The 21,029-nt window shown below is 50.3% G+C and overlaps 1 protein-coding gene across 19 annotated transcripts in view; it reads right to left on the bottom strand.

The window, feature by feature from the left end:
* The window catches only part of phldb2b (pleckstrin homology-like domain, family B, member 2b), a 54,262-nt gene that overhangs the window by 11,197 nt on the left and 22,036 nt on the right, over positions 1-21,029 (bottom strand). For 9 of the 19 annotated variants that reach the window (XM_069189922.1, XM_069189921.1, XM_069189923.1 and 6 more), the window contains 13 exons: positions 19,027-20,291; positions 14,523-14,858; positions 11,878-12,024; positions 10,559-10,696; positions 7,616-7,744; positions 5,990-6,145; positions 5,560-5,670; positions 4,896-4,985; positions 4,192-4,323; positions 3,249-3,368; positions 1,796-2,011; positions 1,173-1,313; positions 262-361 (listed from right to left, as the gene is read on the bottom strand). In XM_069189922.1, coding sequence (XP_069046023.1) covers positions 262-361; positions 1,173-1,313; positions 1,796-2,011; positions 3,249-3,368; positions 4,192-4,323; positions 4,896-4,985; positions 5,560-5,670; positions 5,990-6,145; positions 7,616-7,744; positions 10,559-10,696; positions 11,878-12,024; positions 14,523-14,858; positions 19,027-20,291 — 3,081 coding nt within the window. The remainder of the gene's footprint in view (positions 1-261; positions 362-1,172; positions 1,314-1,795; positions 2,012-3,248; positions 3,369-4,191; positions 4,324-4,895; positions 4,986-5,559; positions 5,671-5,989; positions 6,146-7,615; positions 7,745-10,558; positions 10,697-11,877; positions 12,025-14,522; positions 14,859-19,026; positions 20,292-21,029) is intronic. The other 10 variants (XM_069189929.1, XM_069189940.1, XM_069189931.1 and 7 more) reach the window with 8 other exon arrangements.

Below are 21,029 nucleotides of genomic sequence, written 5' to 3'. Positions count from 1 at the left end.
AAATGCACACAAACCAGACCAAACTAGGAACATCTGATCAAAGCCTTATTCCCTTTTTTTCTGCTTTACCTGGAATTCGTGCATCAGGGACACATTCCAGATGGCGTTGCGCTTTACAACTGGGCTGGGCTTCACCAGTGCAAGTGTGTCCGAATATTGAATGAAAAACAACCCTACTCCCGCGGGTCCACTCCCGCACACCGGGTGGAAAGCGGAATCTCCCAGAAAGCCCTTTGGCACGGCTGGGCCACTGCCTCTCACCTTTGTGCTGTCGGCGGGAGTCCAGGTCTTTGGAGGACACGGTCAGGTTGCGGGGCAGGACGCTCCCCCAGCTGGAGCTCTGCACCAGGGGCAGGTGAGACTGCGGACAGGACAAGGCACCGCGCGGTCAGAGACGGTCAGCCGGCCACCACTTCTGCCGCCTCTCTGCCACCCTTCGCTCCTTGAGATAGGAGCTGCAGCCTTTTATTCTAACAAGCTTGTGTCATTTATACAGGAGCACCAAAACAGGCACCAAAGACAAGAATCTACATCTTACATCTTCAAATACAAAAATATGAACTCTTGATAACATCAGCATTGAAAGAATTGACTGGTTTTCCATGGATGGGGTGCCCTTTGCATTGAGGAAAGAAAAACATGGGAATCCCAGTTGTTTTGGCTTTCTTTTTAAAATTCCGTGTTGGACAATATTCAAATTATGTTGTTAAGACAATGTTTCTGGCCCCTTGCAGAGAAGGCACAGTCACAGTGGTTTTCTTATTTTATCACGGACCTGACTGGACCCCAGTGAACAGCACATTGCTTCATACTCAAAACATAACATTTGAAAGACGTTTGTGGCGGGATCCGAGTATTTGTACAGCATGTAGAAACTACATCCTCCAACGGAAAGCTCTACTGTGTTCACAAAGATAAGGAAGACCACAACCGATAGAGAAAGGTTCCAATACATGTTGACCGTAGACTTATGATACAAAAACCTCAACCCGCTGTTCCCTGGGACGATGCCAAGCAAATCAGCTCAGCGGCACGGCTGGGCAGCGTACACCAGCAAGCAGCCGAGAGTCTTGCGGATCAAATGCTCCTCAGCGAACACAGCGAGCACAACTAAGATGCGCAGCGTCTCAGAACGTGCCTCCGCCACGCCCGCGGTTACCCACCACACCCACCTTGGGATTGGCGCTGCGCCCCAGGGTGGAACTGCTGAAGTGGGCCGACGTTGCCAGGGAGCTCTTCTTCCTGGGCAGCGTGTCGCTCTGGTGCGTGCCCTCCTTGCTGGACTTCTTCCTCTCTTCCAGCACCCGGAAATGCTGGAAAAAAGCGCAGGGAAGCAAAGTCACGGCCTTTTAACTGCGTACCTGCCAAGATGCACTTGTCACACTTGCGGAGACACACCGGGTGTAAAACAGTCACGGGAATCGGTCCCCACACTGCCTATCTGTACATGAAAGCTTCCCCTCTTGAATAAACCCTGTAGAATGGACTACTACGCACAGCACAACATAGTACAACAGGAATGAAGTCTTGGATCAACTTGTTACCGTAACCTGTACGTCATGCATGGCCCTGACACACCTTTCTGATAAAAAGCGAGCGTTTGTATTGGCTCCGGTACAATCTGGTTACATCCTGTGCCCTTTTATTTGGCCGGGAAAGCAAGCAGCCTATAATGGAACACTAAGGCCAGGGGCCAACACTACACAACAGTCCTGCAGGTAATGGAAGGACCTCTGGATCGTCATCATCATCCACTGAACTGGAGCACGCTGACTGGGTGAGAACTGCTCTTTACCTGCCTGTGCCGGCGGTGCTTTTTGGCTGGAAGTGGTGGAGGAGGAGGAGTTTCAGGTAAAGGTGAAGGGTCAACATAGGTGACCATGACCTCGGGCCAGTGCACTGAAGGGGGCTTGGGGACCGGACGAAGAGAGTGAGGGCGAGAGGAGTCAGGTTGAGGAGAGAGGGAAGGAGGAGGGGCACCTCCAGAGTTCACAGGCGAAGAGTGAGATGGCTTTAGCGAGAGAGAGGGGAGAGAGGAGAAATTGGCGGAGAAAAAAAGCAAGCAGAAGTGAGTGTGTGTAGATTCAAAGCAGGCACACTCCGTACACGCTGCAAAACTCTGCCTGACAAATCGTTTCTGGAATACGGTGTACAGCTCACAATCTCAGAAGTAACAGCTGACATTCTTAGGGAATCCACCAGCCTCCTACTCACTGTGACTGAATTCACCTCCCGTCTGCAGGAAACTTACAAGTGGAGCTGGACACTTCTCCACAGAGTTTACCCACGCATCCAAGACAAAATACAATACATCACTTTTGACGGTCCTCTGCTTCTGCTGCATACAGTAAATCACATATCCTACACTGAAAGCTAAACGCAATCAGTCTGGGCTGATGACAATGAGACACTCAACGGGCTGAAACACAATCTCCTTGGGTGCAGACATGGGGACTGCAGTGTACCCTACACTGTCGGTGAGCAGCTCTGGAGGTGTAGATGAACCTCACTCCCTCATTAAAAATAAATAGCTATGTCTTTTCTAAAATGCACCTGACATGTGCTCTTTCAACAAAACATCATTTTGCCTAATTTGTTCAGTTATAAGTAGGTTCCTGGCCCAGTCTGGCAGGCGGTCTGGGTCAGGAACGAGAACCCCCAGGGTCTGGGAGGTTGAAGATGCCGAATGTGATAAGAGAGCTGTAAGCTGCAGCTCACACCCCATGAGATCACCAGCTCAGTCTCAGAGACTGTGCTTGCCAGGGTTCCCTGTTCCAGGAGACTACAACCCTCATCCTACCTGACCCCTCTCCCTGCCTGACCTATGACCCACAAACCACTGAGCCTCGTCCCGACTGACCTCTGACCTCCGAACCACAAACCACTGAGCCTCGTCCCGACTGACCTCTGACCTCCGAACTGCAGAGCCCTGCCCCGCCTGGTTTCCCCCTGCACTGACCCTGAAGTAGAACAATGCGTCTGGTGGAAATATCTACATTAAGTAACACACAACAAAAACACTAGAACCGTTTTAGCACGTAGAAAGCTGGCGCAGAAGTCTTCGATACAATATGTCCTATAAGACATGGATGAGCCGCTCAAAAAGGAAACCACCTGTGAGCTGCCCACCCTGGATGACTGTTACTTCACCATTTCAGAGCTGCAGCGAAGCAGATCTGACTGTTCAAACACAAGCACACACACACACTCTAACTACAGTGCCCAGGCCCTTCCACAACCACACACACCTCTTCCTCTGGGGCCTGTGGGGACTGCGATGGGGCAGGACCCTCTGGACTGGGCTGAGAAGGGGAGGGGGGCCCGGACTGCCCATAGAGCTCATTGATCTCACTGACTGTCACATAGCCCTGGAGGAAGGAAGCAGGCAGGGGTGTCAGAGAACAAGCACAGGCCGCACAGGGCGATGACAGACAGGCAAAAAAAAAAAGAGAACAAGACATTAATAAACTGGCATTCCAGGAAAGTTAGCATGGTGAGTCTGCCGCACAACCATATCGCGAAGGAATTAAGACGCCCTTGCACAGTAGTCTTGCGATTGCAATCAGGATCAGGGTTTATCAGATGCAGGATCTTCTGACAAATTTTGTGATGCAGGAAAGCAGTCATTTAGGATTGCTTAATAGTAAATCTACCCATCTGTCTGCAGCAAGTTATGCAAAATTAAAACAACAAGCCTCAGATGCCAAAGCTGAACTGGCTCGTACAGGACTCTGCCTTGCCTCCCTGCCGTGAAGGAGGGCTCTGATGCGGACAGGAAGAAGGGAGGAGCCAGAAGGTCTTCCAGCAGGAACAAGCTTCCTTTAATTCTTCTGGAATTCTGCTTACTGGCTGTTTCATGTCACCGATAATCGGGACCAATAACCGAGTCCCAAGCAAAAAAGGCAAAACAAAACAATGTACAGAAAACCAAGAGAAGGGAGATAGGAGAAAGAAAAGACACAGATTGCTCGCAGCTGAAGCATAAAGGGCACTAGCAGAGGACTCAGGGAGGGCGTCTGTGGGCTGGTCACACGGTAGGGTCAGTCAAGGTGTTAGATGGTCAGCGTTTCACTTAGTCCGTCAGTGAGACACTGGCCAGCCTCAGCAACCTTCTGGATTATCGCGCAATCTGGAAGGGCAGCTCAGCCTGGCCGTGCGTCGGGGGCACGCCACACGCAGACAGCACAGTACCTCCGCTCTCTTAAGGGGAAACGAAGACAGGAAAGAGGAAAGAGCCAGCAGGTCAGCCTGTAGCAGAGGCAGGGGTGTGTGGGGAGGGCCGCTGCCGGAAAGCCTGCACACATCAGCAAGCATGGAGCAGTCCTGGGACGGACAGAGAAAACCCAGGCTGTGAGGACGCCCTCCGGAGCACCAGCACAACGGCACCTTCATGTCTCGGGATTGAAAGCGTGGAGATCGCTCTACTGCTAGTGTTGCACACAGAGGACACGCACGCTGGTCAGATGCAGAGCTGTACGTATGAAAGCACTGATGGGGACCACCTACAACAGCACCACCAGGTTACTCTAAGACAAGGAGAGGCAAGCACACGACACAGGACACTTCTTCTCAGCGCAGGAGGTTGGGACAGACAGCTTGTTAATTGTTTCATAATTAATTTAATGCACTAGAACCCTGGGCTTGGTATTTGATTGGTAATGCTGCACAGAAAAACGCAGTTTAATTGAAGAGCACAACGCAGGAAATTAGGTAGCGAATAGGCAAAAATAGTATTACTCTCAGTTTCATGTCAATAGATGCCTTGCAAGTAACAATGTGCTTTTCACAGGTGCATGTAATACTATCGTAGCCTCTTTTAAAATGAGACATTAAGACATTTAACACTTAGTAGCTTGGTAGCAGTGAAAGCTGCTTAACACGACCATTCGCTGTACCTCTTTCATACTGTCAGGGCTAACTGGGAACCCCCTGCCTCCGGTCAGCTCCACATACTTCTTCTCCAAATTTGCAAGATTTTCTTTTTCCTGTAGGACAGAAGATAGAAACAGAAACCGTCCGCTTTAGCTCAGTGAACTCCAGGTCTTCTGCCGTCCTCTGCAAGCTCCAAATGTGAGTTTATGGGGAACAACTGTGGCAGGGAAGGTCACACATGACTGTTGAAGACCCCCCCCATCCTCTCCCTAAAGCAGGGCAGCAGGTGGAAAACACTCTCTTCATGAGCAAAATCTAAACAAAGGCTAATATGAGCATCGGGTTTCCTCGCCCCTCATTCTGGGCTTAATTAAATAAGTGTCTTGAGAGCACACATTCCATATTTCACACGGCTGGGCACTGTGGCACAGGATTACTGCACAGTGCCCTTGGTGGGCAACACAACAACAGTATTGCAGAGAAAACTGAGACTGAAGATATTGTAAAAAATGAAGACTACCACTGTCACAGCTCTTCCCAATATCAGGATTTCCCAACCCTAGCCTCAGGTCTCCTGTTTTTCTTTCTTATTAGGCTCTAAATGACCTAATTTAGCCCCTCTTTTTAATTCTAGCTTTTGAGGTATTAAGGTCAAGTGCTTGACAGAGTTGACAACATGCTGCCTACCCTCTGTAGCATCATCAGTAGGTTGTTCTTCTCCTTCAGGAAACTGTCCTTCTCCCACTGGGCTTGCTGGGCAATCTGACTGGACTGTTTCTTCAAGGTCAGCAGCCTTTCCTGCCAATGAGGAACGACGGGGGGCAGATGAAGGGCCCTGCGGGGCAGATCGCTTGCTCCCTGATCCTGGAGCTAAGTCTTCTCTTGCCTTCATTCACTCATCAACACACACACGCACGCTCAAGATCACATTCATAAAACACGTCACTCTGCTACTTCGACAACCGCTTCCAGTTTTTGAAAACAGGAAATGAAATGCGTCAGGGCGAGTGTATTCATCAGAGGAGCCCTGTGGGTAGCCGAGCTGGTCTTTTTCGCCCGCCTTGGCGCCTCGGTTGTTCGTTTTTTCCCTCTCGACAAGCCGGCGCCGGCGCGGTACCTTCCTGGTGACGGCGCTGCGCTGGTAGTCGGCGACCTCGCGCAGCAGCTGCTGGGTCAGCGTCTCCTTCTCCTCGTCCTGCCGGCTCTCCCGCTCCAGCTGCTGGAACTCCAGGTCCTCGAAGCGCTTGGCCTCCACCTCCAGCAGGTCGGCGTCCTGCAGCACAGCCCCAGAGCAGGCGCAGTGAGAGCCGGCCAGACGCACAGCTGCACCTGCGTCAAGCTCGGGCACGCAGCAGGGCCAATGGTGCGGTCAGGCGCCTCACTATTCCCTTATTTTACTGAGCCTAAATAACACTGTAACAGGATCACGCAATATCTTCTTGTCAGTTCCCTTTTGTTTTAAGAAGCTGGAATGTTCTTGGGAGGATTATGCATACATAACGAAGATCCATCCATCCATTGTCTAACCACTTTATCCAGTACAGGGTCACAAGGGGAGCTGGAACCTATCCCTGCTGGCAAGCAACGGGCGCAAGCTGGGGTACACCCAGTCCATCGCAGGGCACAGGCACACACAGGCACACACAGGCACACACAGGCACACACAGGCACACACAGGCACACACAGGCACACACAGGCACACACAGGCACCACCAGGGCCAATTTTTACCAAACCGTATTAATGTACCAGCATGTCTTAGGACTAAGGGAGGAAACTGGAGCTACATAGAGATGATGGTAAACTGAAATTTCGGACATGAAATTTGCTGAATGCGTGGCCAATAACAGTGGAGAAACAAACAGCTGTGGGAAGGCTGCCACAGACATGTTAGCTGCGCACTGGAATAAAATCATCAATTTTTTTTACCAAGGCAATGACTGTAAAAAATGTTGCAAAATGGAGGCAGGCTGCATTATTAATTCAGGCTTGGTACTGTGCAGAATGAAGAAAAGCAGCTGATTTGAAGCAGAAGGACAATTTACAAAGGAGATCGGAAAAACCCTCTTACAATTCACCTTATCAAACCCTTTCTCGTCTCAAGAGTTTCCAAATTTTATCTTCAATCTGGTTATCATTCCATGCGCTCATAATGAAATTCCACAGAAAGGCAAGCGCTGCACACGATAAGGCGTTTGCGAAGAAAGACCACATCAGAGCATCAGAGCAGAGGCTTGTGAAGGGTGAAGGCGTCTGGCCGGCTGCTTATCAAACACAAGGAAGCACAGAGAGTCCAGATGACGCAGACTGGATGCCGTAACCGATCAGCACGGGCACATCTCTCCAGCAGCCAAGGGCCTGACATTCCTGGGTACCTCCTAGCTCCCTTAAAAAAAAAAAGCCAGGCACCCCCTCCCCCCCTCTCTAACCCTCCCGTGTGAGAGCAGCTTTGTTTCTCAGATTCTGTAAGGACACAAACGCAGCCCAGCGGCACTAGAATGCTGCATTTGCGTCTGAGAACATAGAGAAAGCAAAGGCTGCCGCTTGCTCGCGCTACAGTAATTGTGCCAAAACGGACAAAAATGAACAGCCCCGGCAAACAGCCAAGCAGCGGAGGAGGACTACGCTGTGCCCCCTCTTCGGTGCGTCCGCCACATCTGCACAGCCGTAGGCCCAGTGATCCGAGGCGCTGACCCTCCTCTCCCTGTGCCCGGACCACTCTCTCGGACTCTCACTCTACTGACCCTCTTCAACTGCTGCTGTATCTGCTCCCTCATGGACTCAGGACAGTTATCGAGCTGGGTCTTCTGCTCTGTATAAAGCTCCTGAAGTTTCTCTATTTTTTCCCTTTCAGCATCAAGCTTTGCTTTGTCCTATAAAAGCAGAGTAAAAAAAAAAAACAACAACACAGGAGAAAGAATGTCCATGATTAGTGCAAGCTTCAGTAAGCAGGAGGGAGACAGGAGTTAGATGTATTAGTTCAGTGGCCGATACCTTGCTTTGCATTAAAAAAAGGGCACAAAAAACGAACGAAGTCAAAACCGACGGCAGAGGGAGAAGGCACATGAGTTTTAAAGCTTCAGATGAGAATGAATAAAGCAGAGAATAACGCTTTGCGGCACTGGCTGACATTTCTCCCTCCCGCGCACGCAGACCGCAACACAAGAGCCGTACTCAGCAGGGACCACCCTCATCACCAGGGACCACCGGGGAACCCACTCGCTACCTGCTGTGAAAAGACTCCTCGCACAATTTCGGCGCATCTGCAAGAAGTCACAAAATGACACTGCTCGACAAACGTATAACACACAATCAAGAGTTACAAAGGACCAATACCCCGTCTGCCACAACGACTCCTACTCTAAAAGGAATGCCACCACCCCTGCTTTCACTCAGGAGAGCCCAGTGCTACAAGCTTGCATTTTACTTTTACAGTTTTGTGATGTTTATTTACACTGCAAAAGTTTTAAACACTATAATCAGAATGAGAAAGTATATTTATATACGAGCATCAAGAATTTACTCAAAGGCTGTAGCAGTACCTTCTTAGACTACTACAACTTTGGCTGTTACTGAGAGCTTTGTCATTTAACAATCTAAATCACAGATGTAACAAAAAGACGAATTCCTTTATCCCCCATTCAATAAAACTGCTCAATAACAGAGTTCACAATAAAGGCATATTGGTTCATGGGCAAGTGTAATTACTGGGTTTGTGCAAAGATGATGGGATATTGTGAAATTACAGGGGCTTAGTGTGCTTGTGGGAAAGTAAACATACAGGTTCTGGTAAGCTGTGCAGATGACTATGCATGGGGTTTATGTAATGTTATAAACATTACCTTAAAAATAAATGTAAGTACCGTTTGTATGCTTTTTGTAAGTACAGCAGCTTTGATACAAAACAAATTTCTAAGCAATGAAACAAAGAATTATTGTCTTCTATAATCTTCCAAGATAAAACTCTCAATGCATACTATTCACATACAGTCACCACTCAAGTCTATTTGACACGTTCAGGTGCTCCCTGTCATTAACATCCTTTGTTCTACTCTACACAAACAAGAAGAGTATAAAAGGAGACTTTTTTGTACTTCCAAACATAGTTCTACCACTTTTCACTTAGTTTTAATGGCAATCTTCTACCAGAATCTTGGCCGTTTCTTTTCACGGCCGTTTCTGTCCAAAGAAGAAAAACCACCGAGAGGAACAGAACAATGTTGTTACTGTTGCTTCATGACTATGCAGTAGCCAAGAGATGGTAAAAGTCCATTTCTCATCTGACTTCCGAGTTTCCATCAGAGTGGGCACAATCCACTCCAAGAAGAAAAGATGTATATAAAAAAAGAAAAACGAATGCAAATTTTTCCTTACATATTACAGCACAGTATTAAACTACATTTTTCCATGGACAACTGCACAATGATATCGGGTTATTAAGAGCACCACTGATACCAGCACAATCCTTGTATGCCAGAGGACACAGGTGGAAACTATGTGTAAGTGCATTTAAAAGGAGGAGACACTTATGTACCCAAAGGGTTCTGGGATTATGGAACAAGCTACCCAGCCATGCTCTTGAACCTGATACCCTGGCTTCTTTCAAGAAAAGGTTGGATGGGATTAATTAGTTCCTATCAAACAGGATATATGGGACAAGTGCCCTCTCATTTGTAACATTATGTTCTTACATATTTCAGCCCCCAAAGTCTTTTCAAACCTAAGAGGCCTCCTGCTCTATTCCTTTGCAGAAACTGCTTCTCTAAAGTAAATACCAGGCCCTCCTGCAGGAAACGGAACATGACATTCAAACATCAATCGCCACGTTAAATTCACATTTTTCTTCTTAACACAAAAAGGCCACCAGGTAGTGCATAAATCAGAGGTCCCTTTGCAAGTCATTCAATACATTTACGTAACATCGGAGGTTGTTTTGTTTCCCCGTTTTTTATCAAACGCAGGCTCAGCGGACAAGGCCCAGAGCTATCCTTCAGACTCTTCAGCAGGGGACCCCTGGTCTCAGGCAGCTGTGAGTGTGCTCACAGCTCAGTGCGAGGGACAGCGGCATGGGCACCGCGGCTCGGGTTTCGGACAGCTGCCCACGTTAACAAGAGACTCCGGAAACTGCCCTGCACACAGGTGCCATTTCGGCCCCAGCTTGCTACTTGTTACTTATATTTACTACCGAGAACCCTGGAAATAGATGTCTGGCATTCTCCTGAACATTAAAACACCTCTAAGGGTTCTTTCCGTGCTTGAGGTTGTCTAGCAAGACATATTAGGCACTCTATTGCTGTAAAGCAGGGGTACAGTGGGCTTCTTCATGATCCTGCTTTTCTTTCTATCTGTCAAACACTACTGAGCAACTCAGTTCAAAGTACTAGTTCTTTCCCTAAGCTTCAGCGTAAGCTGGATCAGTGCTGCACGACCAGAGCTATGCAAGACCCACCCTGTGAGATCCCACACCACTGAGGTGTTTCGGACACTGCAAGCTGGAGAATTGTCAGCTCTTGCACCAAGAAGAGCTCAGCAGTACAAAATCTCCACATGCATTTCAAGGAGAAGACAGCTCAGAGGTCTGTTGTCTAAACAACAGAGGGGCAGAATCAAAAATCTTTAAAACCCCTGAACGAGTAGTGACATGCCAGCCTGCTCCTCCTCCCCCCTGCCACTCCTGAGCCCGTTACCTTCAGCTTCTCCGAGACGCTGCTCTTCTCGATGTCGGCGATCCTGGCGTTCAGCTGGTCCAGCACCTCCTTGTCGTGCTGCAGCTGGGCCGACTCGGACTCCTGCTCGCCCTCCAGCAGGGCTTTTTCCATGTCCATCTGCAGGAGAGGGGGCATCGCAGGCGTGAGGCTGACAACACGGCAGGGCTGGGAGACATGGGAGGAATCAGCCCTCCCCTCACCTCGTCCTGAACCTCGCAGGCAGGCCTCCCCGCCTCCAGCTTGGTTTGGGCAGCCAAACACCATTCTGGGAGCTGCTGGTGTGCAGCACGCTCGAGCACAAACTGACGCCCCGGTCACAAATCTCACTGCTCCGGTGGTAGTCAAGGAGTGTGAGTATGCAATTACATTTCCCCCTAATAAACACGGCTTTTTTGTTCCAGTATTTTTGAGAACTGGAAGTTTATTATTCAAATGGATCAAAGAAAAGGTACATCCTCCACACTGTTCCTATATTTTTGTTACCAACAGAAACTTGTAAAAGGGGCCCATGTTGAATGTCAACGATACTGCAGAAACACATGAGCAACTTTATACCTACAGAACAAAAACAAGGCTATGCTCTGTTAGGTCTCCAAAATAACTGCAGAAAATGAAAAGACAAGACTCCTACGGACTGTTTCTTTATAAAAGGTTTATGCACATTGCAAAAAGTTCTCTCCAGTATTTTATTCAGGACACAAAGCAACACAGGTACCGAGAGCCGACAGAAAATGAGGCTGTCCTATGACTTGGTCTGCTAGAAGCTCTTAACAGTCACAAGAAACTCCTACTCCTTCCTTTCTGTGTCCCAGTAGTCTTCTTCTGTACGGACAAATCTCATCTCCATGTGTGTGCTCAACTGGTTTATCATGTTCAGTAACACCCTACGGTGGCCCAGGAGGACGAGTATAAAAACGGTATCTGCACCTCCGCTCACACTTCATCATCCCGCTCCTTGAATCAGCCAGGCCCACGGACGCTAATGGAGAAAGCACGCCTGCCGGGACCTGGAGATGCAATGCCTGCCAACACAATCCAGGACAGTTGCACTGCACACACTCACACAGCTGGGTGGCCCGGATTCATCACTCGCATTCATCATCAAAAGGAAATAGCTCCAGCTGTCCGACGTGCGTTACAGAGTAACGGCCTCTGTACTAAAGAGTTGACTGACTGAGGTAATGACCTTGTGTAGACAGATCGTACCCTCCCTGACTGACTACAGTAATAACCTTGTGTAGACAGACTGTACCCTCCCTGAACGACTGTAGAAATAACCCTGTGTAGACAGACCGTACCTCCCTCATTGACTCCTCCATTTGGTTGTCCAGGTCTTTGATCTTCTGCTCAAGCTCCTCCAGGTTGTTTAGTACCTGTATCCTCTCCTCCTCGATGCGGGTCACTTCCTGATTCCGGTTCTCATTCTCCGGTGGCTCTGAGGTCTGCTAATGACAAGACAGAAGATCAGGAGCCAGCTGCAAGCAGAGCAGGACGTGGAGTCTAACCTCAAGTTCTCCAGGAGGGAGGGTGGAACACACCACAATTAACAATGTTTGATGCAATAGCTATTCCAGAATTTGCACCGTTCACAACCCCAATGTCAACCTGACGTACAGCTCATGAACCCCAAAACAGGCTCACAAGAATGATCGAGGGGGTACTGGGATGCAGTGGCAGCAGCATGGAGCAGTGGTCAGGGTTCTGGACTCGTGACTGGAAGGCTGCAAGTTCAAATCCCACGGGAGCCGCCGCTGGTGTGTCCGTGAGCAAAGTGCTACTCCTGAATTGTTGGATCAAAGCATCAGGCAAATAAACAGGAATAGGAAAATAGAGGGCAATCTAGAAAGTAATGGAAATGTTCAGTTTGCAAGGTCAGGCAGATGTTCTGTAGGAGAAAACCACTTTCAAACAAAGCTTTCAATAATAAATGCAGCATGATAAAAGTATATACATTTTATGTAAAAAGTCGCATTGGATCATTCAAATAACCAACGCTTACATTATATGCCTAGCTTCAGTTCCGCCACTGCACAATTCATGTTAAACTCAGCAGGGAGCACAAGTTCAGCACTATATTGAGTTTCACTCAGCCAATATGGCCAGATTTACAGGCGTATTTACACCTACCTCATCAGGTTTCATTCATTAAAGTTCAGGGCACGAATAATAAAGCGATCCCTCCCAGCCACCCTGCGGTGCCTCGGACTATTTCACCACCTATCGGTTTACACACATTGAGCTTAAAAGAAAAGTCTCCTTTAAATTAAACTTTCTACACAATCATTTTTCACTGGCACCGTTTTATGGGCCATGAAAAGAGCTCTGGATCTTTTTAAAGCAATAGCTCACAGCGTTATGCGCACACAGGAAAACAAGTCAAGCAAGATGAATGTCACACACACTCTGGAGAATGCAATGCTCATTTCAATAAACCCAATTTAACAGCACGCAACAGGCTTCTCTAGGGGAGGACACAGCGTTCACGAACTGCACTCGGTCTGAGGGAACAGTGGAATAGAGCACTGTGCTGACAGGGAGTGGGGAAAAGACACGGCCAAGTCGGAGTTATTCCTTTCCAACTGCACCGTTAAAATACCTTCCCCACCAGCTCAGTTTCACAGGGCGACTGCCCGGCTCCCTTCAGAGAACGTCTCGCTGCCTACAGAGACTCCAGTAGAGGGACAAGCTGGACAAGGCAGCGTTCCAACTGATTTAATGTCGATAGCTCGCTGGATAGTCAAAGACAATTTTATGAATCTTTGAAAAGTAAAAAAGAAAAAAAGTAGCAAACTACAATTAAAAGATAGATGGCTAGATCATTGTTAATTAAAAACAGTATCTTGCCTATCAAAGTCTTTCTACTACAACATTATTTGCTTTCTAGTATATTTAGAGTACATTTTGACTCAGATACTGTATATTTTGCAAGCCAGGCAGAAGGATCAAATGAATTAACACAGGACTATGTGCGACACCTGATAAGATCTGATAGTTCAATGGAAAGTTCAAGCGTATTACGGTATATTGAAACTAATTCACTTCTGCAGTAAAGATCTATTTTTTTTTCCAGGTGGAATGTGTTTCGCAATGTCACAGCTATTAAAAAAATCCCCTTCCTAACCTCTGCAAGGAAGTTCCTTAAACAGAAATTTCACATTTTGGTCAGCACTGGATATGGAATATGCAGAAACCTGCCAGCTCAGATCAGACTCTCTTCGCCAGGCTGCTCTCCGACACGACTGTGCTTGCTTGTTTGTTTGGCGACGGGCTGACACCAATCAAACGCAGATGGAAAGATATCGGCGCGAGCTCACGCGTGCCAGCACCAACAACGGAGGAGCAGTTCAATGCAGCTCAGTGCAGTTCAAGTGAGAGGAGCCACAGACTGTTACACAGCACCTTGCTGTGCCTCATACATTTCAAGCTTGCTACCTCATTAAAATCATTTGCATTTGTCATTTGCACTTTTCAGCATCAGCAATACGATCTGCGCCTAAACCTGGAAAGGAACAAGTAATAGGTTTATTCCCTGCTGAAAAAAAGAAGGAAGAAAACACAACGTTTCGGCCGTGGAGCCTTCTTCAGGTGTAAGAGAGACTTCATACCTGAAGGTGTGTGTCTTCACACCTCTTGATCGGCCTCTCTTTCTGTCCCCTGCTCCCACCTCTCGCTCCTCCTCTCTCCCAGCCTTTGTTCTCCCACTACATTACCTTTGCCTACTGCCTTGTCTCTCTCACACCTGAAGAAGGCTCCACGGCCGAAACGTTGTGTTTTCTTTCTTCTTTTTTTTCCAGCAGGGAATAAACCTATTACTTGTTCCTTTGCAGCCTACGCATGCTGACGCAGCGACCCACCTGAACTACCAAACCTGGAAAGGACAACGTTGCTCTGTAATGGGAGCAGTGTGGGTTGCTGTTCACCAGCAGCGGTGAGGTAAACCTACCTTGTTGGTCCTGAGGAGATGCGGAGATGATCCTGAGCTCCTCAGAGACCCACAGGGGGCCCGCGCCTCCTGCAGTCTGGAGGGCTGGAGCTGATGGTCCACGCTGCCGCCGTACTGTGGGCCCAGGGATCGGGAGAAGTCCCTGGGCTTGGCTGGGCTGCCGTTCCCCTGAGCCAGGGGGCTGTCGGAGAAGAGGGATTCCTCATCGGACAACTGCAGCTTCTCCAGCTCCCTGCTGATCTTCTGCAGGTCGGCCACGGCGGTGCCCGCGGGCTCCCGGTCGGCTCGGCTCAGCTCGGAGCACAGGCTGAGGATCGTCTCCAGGCGCTGTCGCTCCTGGGAAAGGCACAATCACACCTGAGGACAGGAGCTAGCTGGGGGAGAGCGGTGGGGGCACCGGCACGGTCTGTCAGAGCCATGTTCTTCCATGCAGAGCCCACATTCTACGGCCCTGTAGTGCATCATGTGCAACGCGTCCAGCACTAACCCTGACATTGTTTTTATAAATGATTACACTCATCATTACACTAGGGCGGAGTTCGGGCACTGTGGCTGAGGATCTGCGCCTGTGGCTGGGAGGTTGCCAGTTCAAATCCCACAGCCGGCAGAAGAATCCTACTCCGTTGGGCCCCTGAGCAAGGCCCTTAACCCCAGCTGCTCCAGGGGCGCTGTACAATGGCTGACCCTGCGCTCTGACCCCCAGCTTCTCTCCCTGTCTGTGTCAGGGAGCTGGGGTATGCAAAAAGATGAATTCCTAATGCAAGAAATTGTATAGGGCTAATAAAGTGATGTTATGTTATCATCGCGCTAGGCAGCTCGCCAGTGATCTCAGAGTGCCCTCTTACACATGTGACATGGTGTCCTTTAACACTTAAAGAGGTCATCCAGAAAAAAACAGCAATATGAAATAACCGAGGGCTGAGTGAAGCACCTGAACAGCACACGGGAGGTACAATGCACAACTACAACAATGACAGCAGAGCAGAACATGTCAAGGAAAAAACAGCCGTAGAACAGCATAGAAACTAGCCTCACTGTAGCACCTGAAAATAAGAGCTGGCAAGGAGAAAAGCAGTGTTCTCCGATGCTGACTGCCTTTATCTCCTCCAAAGGGAAACACCAATAGGAGTGACCTGAGGGTTTTAACACGATGAAAGGCCAGGCACAAGAGAAAGCACCCCTGTATCCATATCCGCTTCCACCCAAGCCCAAGACTGGCGGTTTCCTCATGGTCATCCATCCTGCCATGCCATATGGCACTGTGGGAATTTCCCCATGATGCTTTGGTGCCACACTCGTTCCTATTCAACAGGACGGAGCTGGCTGGAGGCACTGAAGGGTGTGAGGATTTTTCAAGGGTTAGGACTCGTCACCCCAACATTTCGCTGTCCAAGGAGAAAATCCACTTAGACACTGGCATGACATTCTAAGAATTTTTGGTCACTTTTTTTAAACCTGCAGTATAAGTATAAGTATGCAGTATAAATATGGAGAGCCCAAGTCAGAAAGCTATGGAGAGTTGTGCAGCTCTTGGGAGTGTCCCAAATAGCTGTGCAAGCTAAACTACACCAGTTTACTAAATGGCCTGACAGCACTGTGAACGAGTAAATTAGTAAATCAAAGGTGTATGGGAAAAAATAAATCCATCAAAAACAGAACTAAACAAAACTAAATTGAACTCTGAATAACAAAAGATTAAGTTCAACATTTCAACATCTTAACATTTTCGAAATGTCCTATATAAAGTATACTACCCTTCCAAAATAAGTATTAGTAAGATTCTTGGATGCACCACAGCTGCAACAGATCACAAAATTCAAAATGTAACACTTCTAAGGTTAAATCTCATATTTGTTTTTAAAAGTCCCAGAGAGCTACTGGAATGCCTGCAGTTTTTCTTCCTCTGCAACAATGTTATCCACTTCAGAAACAAAAACATTAACCCCTTCTTACATCTCTTCCAGCTGAGTGTAAGGACCGTACAGGGGATTATCAGGAAGCAGAGACCAAAACCCAAAGTCTTCTGGGGGTTTGAAAGGTCCTCCTGCTTTATGTTTTCCACCATTTCTCCACACTTCCAGGGTTCTAAGGGTGTCAGGTCAACAGCTCCTGACAAAGACGTGTGTGAATAATTCCCACCACATTTCAGCAGAGCAGAAAAACACCCATTAAAAGCCTAAAAATACATGCCAGTAAATCACGCCAGTCCTTTGAAGGCTCTCATGTTGTTTACAGATGGGCTGCTTGCTTAATGAGGCACCCGCTTCGGACCAGCACAAAGGACAAAGCCCGAGCCTACCGAGGACAAGACGAGAACTTCCAGAGCCTGGTCCTCCCGTGCGGCCCGCCACCTGCACCCCTGCACACCTGGCACCTGCGCCCCCGGGCACCTGGCGCTGCGCGGGCACCGACCGACCTGAGCCGAGCGTCACGCCCGCCGCCGTACTTACCCTGCCCTCGGACCCGGGGCTCAGCGGCAGGAACCGCATGGCCACGACCTCGCCTCGCGCGTTAATCACTATGCGGATGAGCAGGTAGGGGTCGGTCTCGCCCGTGTCACCCAGGGTTTTTGGCGAGGGGCGGCTTCAAAAAAATCACGGACGATAAGGCCAAAAATATATAGATATATCTTCGAAAAAAAGAAACCCTCCAGCCAACGACACCCCTTTCTACCTCGGACTGACGCCTCCAGGACAAAAGCACATGCCGGCCGGCTAGCGTGGTGCATTAGCAATCGGGCAGTGACACGCCGGATTACATCTGTGAGCAACTGGCCGCCGGAAACTCAATATTATCGAAAACACATTCGGCATCTCGGCAGATAGGAAATACAAATATAGGAGCGCAGTGATTTAATCCTTCCGCTTTCTACTCCACACTCCACTGTCCTAGCGGAGCCGAATAACTCCTGCGGGATGTGCCGAAGCAGATTCCTGGCTAATGTTCAGATTGGGGGGGGTTGGGGGGGGGGTAGGGCTATCATGTGTTTCCAACAAATAACATACAAGGTGATGGCTTTAAATCTCCTCTTCCACGTTTAACCACTGCACCCAGAGAGTGTCCTTCTTGTCTTACTATCTGGTTATTCCCCCAATATCTTCTGAATAATCACCTTCCCCCCTTGTACCTCAACTGCAGAGGCAAGAGCAAAACTATTGCTTTGCACGTGACTGACTGCATCATCGATGCAGCGTTCGTTTTCCGTTTTCCCCGGAAATTGTGATTTCCCATTGAACGCCCAAATCACAGAATGCTCCCTTTGTGGATTCTGGATCTGGAGAGAAGAATGAGCTTTACCAGGGATCAGAGATAAGAGAGGAAAAGATCTTCAGTCAACGTCCATCTGCTGAGACATTCAGACCGCAGAGCGACGACGTGCCAGGTGGAGGAGAGAACTACAGAAACAGCTGTATACTCCGAAATCCTGAATGTTGCCTCTGGACCTCTGGAGCTCTCGGTAGCTCAGCTTGTGGGTAAGCTGCAGGACATGGGAATGACGAGCCTCCATACTGATTTTATATCAGGGCTCTCACACCCCCGAGAGGGCTGGCTAGGACTCCCACCTGGCAGACTGACAGGCTGAAAACTGAGCCCAGGCAGCAGAGAGCAAAGCTGCTGCTCGGCCATTAATCCGTTGCATTGCGCTGTGCCGAGAATTCAACAGAATATTTTGTCAGGCTGATTACTGAGCAGAGAATCCAACGCTGAGTACTTCATAGCCCTATTTTTAGAACAAGAGCCCATGGGGGTCTGAGTGCTGGTCCCAAAAAATCCTTAAAAACGCCTAATAAATCTCAACGCTTAAAACAAGAGACGGCGACGCCACTGCGAGCGCAACCGGTCTTTTCCCAGAGCCACACACGTAATAATAATAATAATAATAATAATAATAATAATAATAATAATTGCTTACACTTATATAGCGCTTTTTCTGGACACTCCACTCAAAGCGCTTTACAGGTAATGGGGATCCCCTCCACCACCACCAATGTGCAGCCCCACCTGGATGATGCGACGGCAGCCATAGTGCGCCAGATCGCTCACCACACATCAGCCCTCAGTGGGGAGGAGAGCAGAGTAATGTAGCCAATTCATAGAGGGGGATTATTAGGAGGCCATGATTTGGTAAGGGCCAATGGGGAATTTGGCCAGGACACCAGGGTTACACCCCTACTCTTTACGAGAAACACCCTGGGATTTGTAATGACCACAGAGAGTCAGGACCTCGGTTTTACGTCTCATCCGAAGGACGGTGGCTGCTTTACAGTATAGTGTCCCCGTCACTATACTGGGGCATTAGGACCCACATGGACCGCAGGGTGAGCGCCCCCTGCTGGCCCCACTAACACCCCTTCCAGCAGCAACCTTAGTTTTCCCCAGGAGGTCTCCCATCCAGGTGCTGACCAGGCTCACAGTGCTGAGCTCCAGTGGGCTGCCAGTGGTGAGTTGCAGGGTGATATGGCTGCTGGCCATATCAGAGCTTACCAGCTTACGTAGAGCTTACCAGCCTCTCCACCTCCTGCTCCCGAAGCCGCTCGTCCCTCTGCCGCTGGTGGTAGTCCCGGAGCTCCTCCTTGCCGCTCAGCGAGCTGATGCTGCTCTTGCGCTCCCGGAAGGGCGGCGGCTGAGCCTCGGGGCCCCCCCCCCGCGGGCCCCGCGCGCCGCCCCTGCCGGAGGACAGCTTCCGCTCCCCCAGCTCCGCCCAGCAGCCCAGGGAGCCGTTCCGGTCGACGTCGGAGGAGGAGGAGGAGCCCGAGGAGGTGAGGCTCATCTTCTTGGCCACCCGGGGGCTGGTGGGGACGCTGGAGGCCGCGGAGACGTCCGCGCCCCTGTCCGGGGAGCCCAGGCCTGGACGACATGGCTTGGACGACATGGAGACGGAGAAGACCTCCCCTTCCGCGGCGCCGTTGGGGGAGGACTCGGGGGCAGGGGCCCGGCTGTGGCTGTCCAGCGAGCGCCGAGGGGGCAGGGTGAGAGGGGCCACCTGGCTGTCCGTGGACTTGTAGAGCCGGGGCAGCGAGCGGCTGTAAGCCCCCATGCTGCTCAGGGAGCCCCCCGAGTACTTCCTCTGCCTGGGGCCCGAGTCCGGGCCCACGTCCCCGGCCCGCCCCGGCCTCCCGGGCAGCGCCGGGCTGTCCTGCAGGTTCAGCCTGCGGGCCAGGCGAGGGCTGGACGGCATGCTGGCCGGGCCGCCGCTGCCCGCGGGGGGCAGGGACTCCCCGGCGCCGCTCCCGTTCCACATGGAGAGGAGGGACCCCCCCCCGGGCGCCCTGCGCCCTTCCACGGCCCCCGAGAAAAACACGCTCTCCTGGGACTTGTGCCGGGGGCTGGACCGGGAGTACTGCAGCAGCTCGGCCGGGCCGAGGGACCAGTCGCGCTCTCTGGGGTGCCCGTCCGCCATGTCCGGCCCGGGCGCGGCCCGCTGCCGTGGCGACGGGGGCGGGCCGCTGGAGAGGTGCGCGGGCAGTTTGGCGGAGAGCGGCGGGCGCTCCGCGGTGCAGTGCCTCAGCGCCCCGGTCCAGCCCTGCTCCAGGCAGTGGGGGCCCGAGGGCGGCAGCGCGCTGGGGCTGACGGGCGGAGAGTGGGACAAGGAGAAGTAAGAGGGGGCGTAGTCCCCATTGGTTCGGCAGATGGCGTCCACAGCCAGCCTCCTCCTCTGCAAAGTGTCCACTATGTCCTGCAGGTCGCTCCCGGCCCGGCCTGACCTTGTAGTTCTCAGACTGGAGCTGCTCTGGCCAAGGCTGTACTCACCCCCGTATTTTAAGTAATCTGGAAGAAAAAGAAACATTTTCGAATCGTGCACTGTTAAGCAGAACCAGTGTCCTGTCCTGGCAGCAATCTGCTGCAGCCCCCAGACTCGTGTCCCTTGTGCACAGAGCCGCATCTTGAACCAGTTTACAGCGCAGTGCCAGGCACAACACCGGAAAACCCTTCCTAAAAACAACACGTGCCCGTGGCGGTCAAGAACAGCTGAGTCAAGAATGAAAGAGCGCTGAATCCCATGTTTTCATAAACCTTTCCACTCCCCCCCCACATCAAAACAAGCCCGGAGACTTCAAAAGCAGCTGGATGCCATCCCCCAGCCGAGCGCCTGCTGATCCCTGTGGGAGAAGGCCAGACTCCATGTGGGAAGAGCTCCACGTCCTGCAACACTGGGCTCTCAACCACTCAGCTAGACCACAGAGACCACCTGGATCGCCTTCCTCTCCACTACAGCTCCCCCTGACAGAGCACTAACCCACAACAGGTACTTGTTAAAGGGTGGGACTGAATGAACACTCTGTCAACATTACCCTAAATTATACCTCTCAAGTATAAGGCAGCATTTAAATAGTCAAAAATCATATCCCTCACTTATTAACTACATTTCACAACGTCCCAGGCACAGCTTTCATGCACGCAGTTCAGCAATTGAAAATAGAACACAATTTGGCTTAACCAACCACACAAAAAGTCCTTCATCACTGCTGTTAAAATCTAGGAGATTTTTGAGGGAAGAAACCCAAA

The sequence above is a fragment of the Lepisosteus oculatus genome, chromosome 5, assembly GCF_040954835.1.
Source record: "Lepisosteus oculatus isolate fLepOcu1 chromosome 5, fLepOcu1.hap2, whole genome shotgun sequence".
Classification (NCBI taxonomy): Eukaryota; Metazoa; Chordata; class Actinopteri; order Semionotiformes; family Lepisosteidae; genus Lepisosteus; species Lepisosteus oculatus.
Note: the sequence above shows the minus strand (reverse complement) of the source record. Positions and strands in the feature narration are given on the sequence as shown.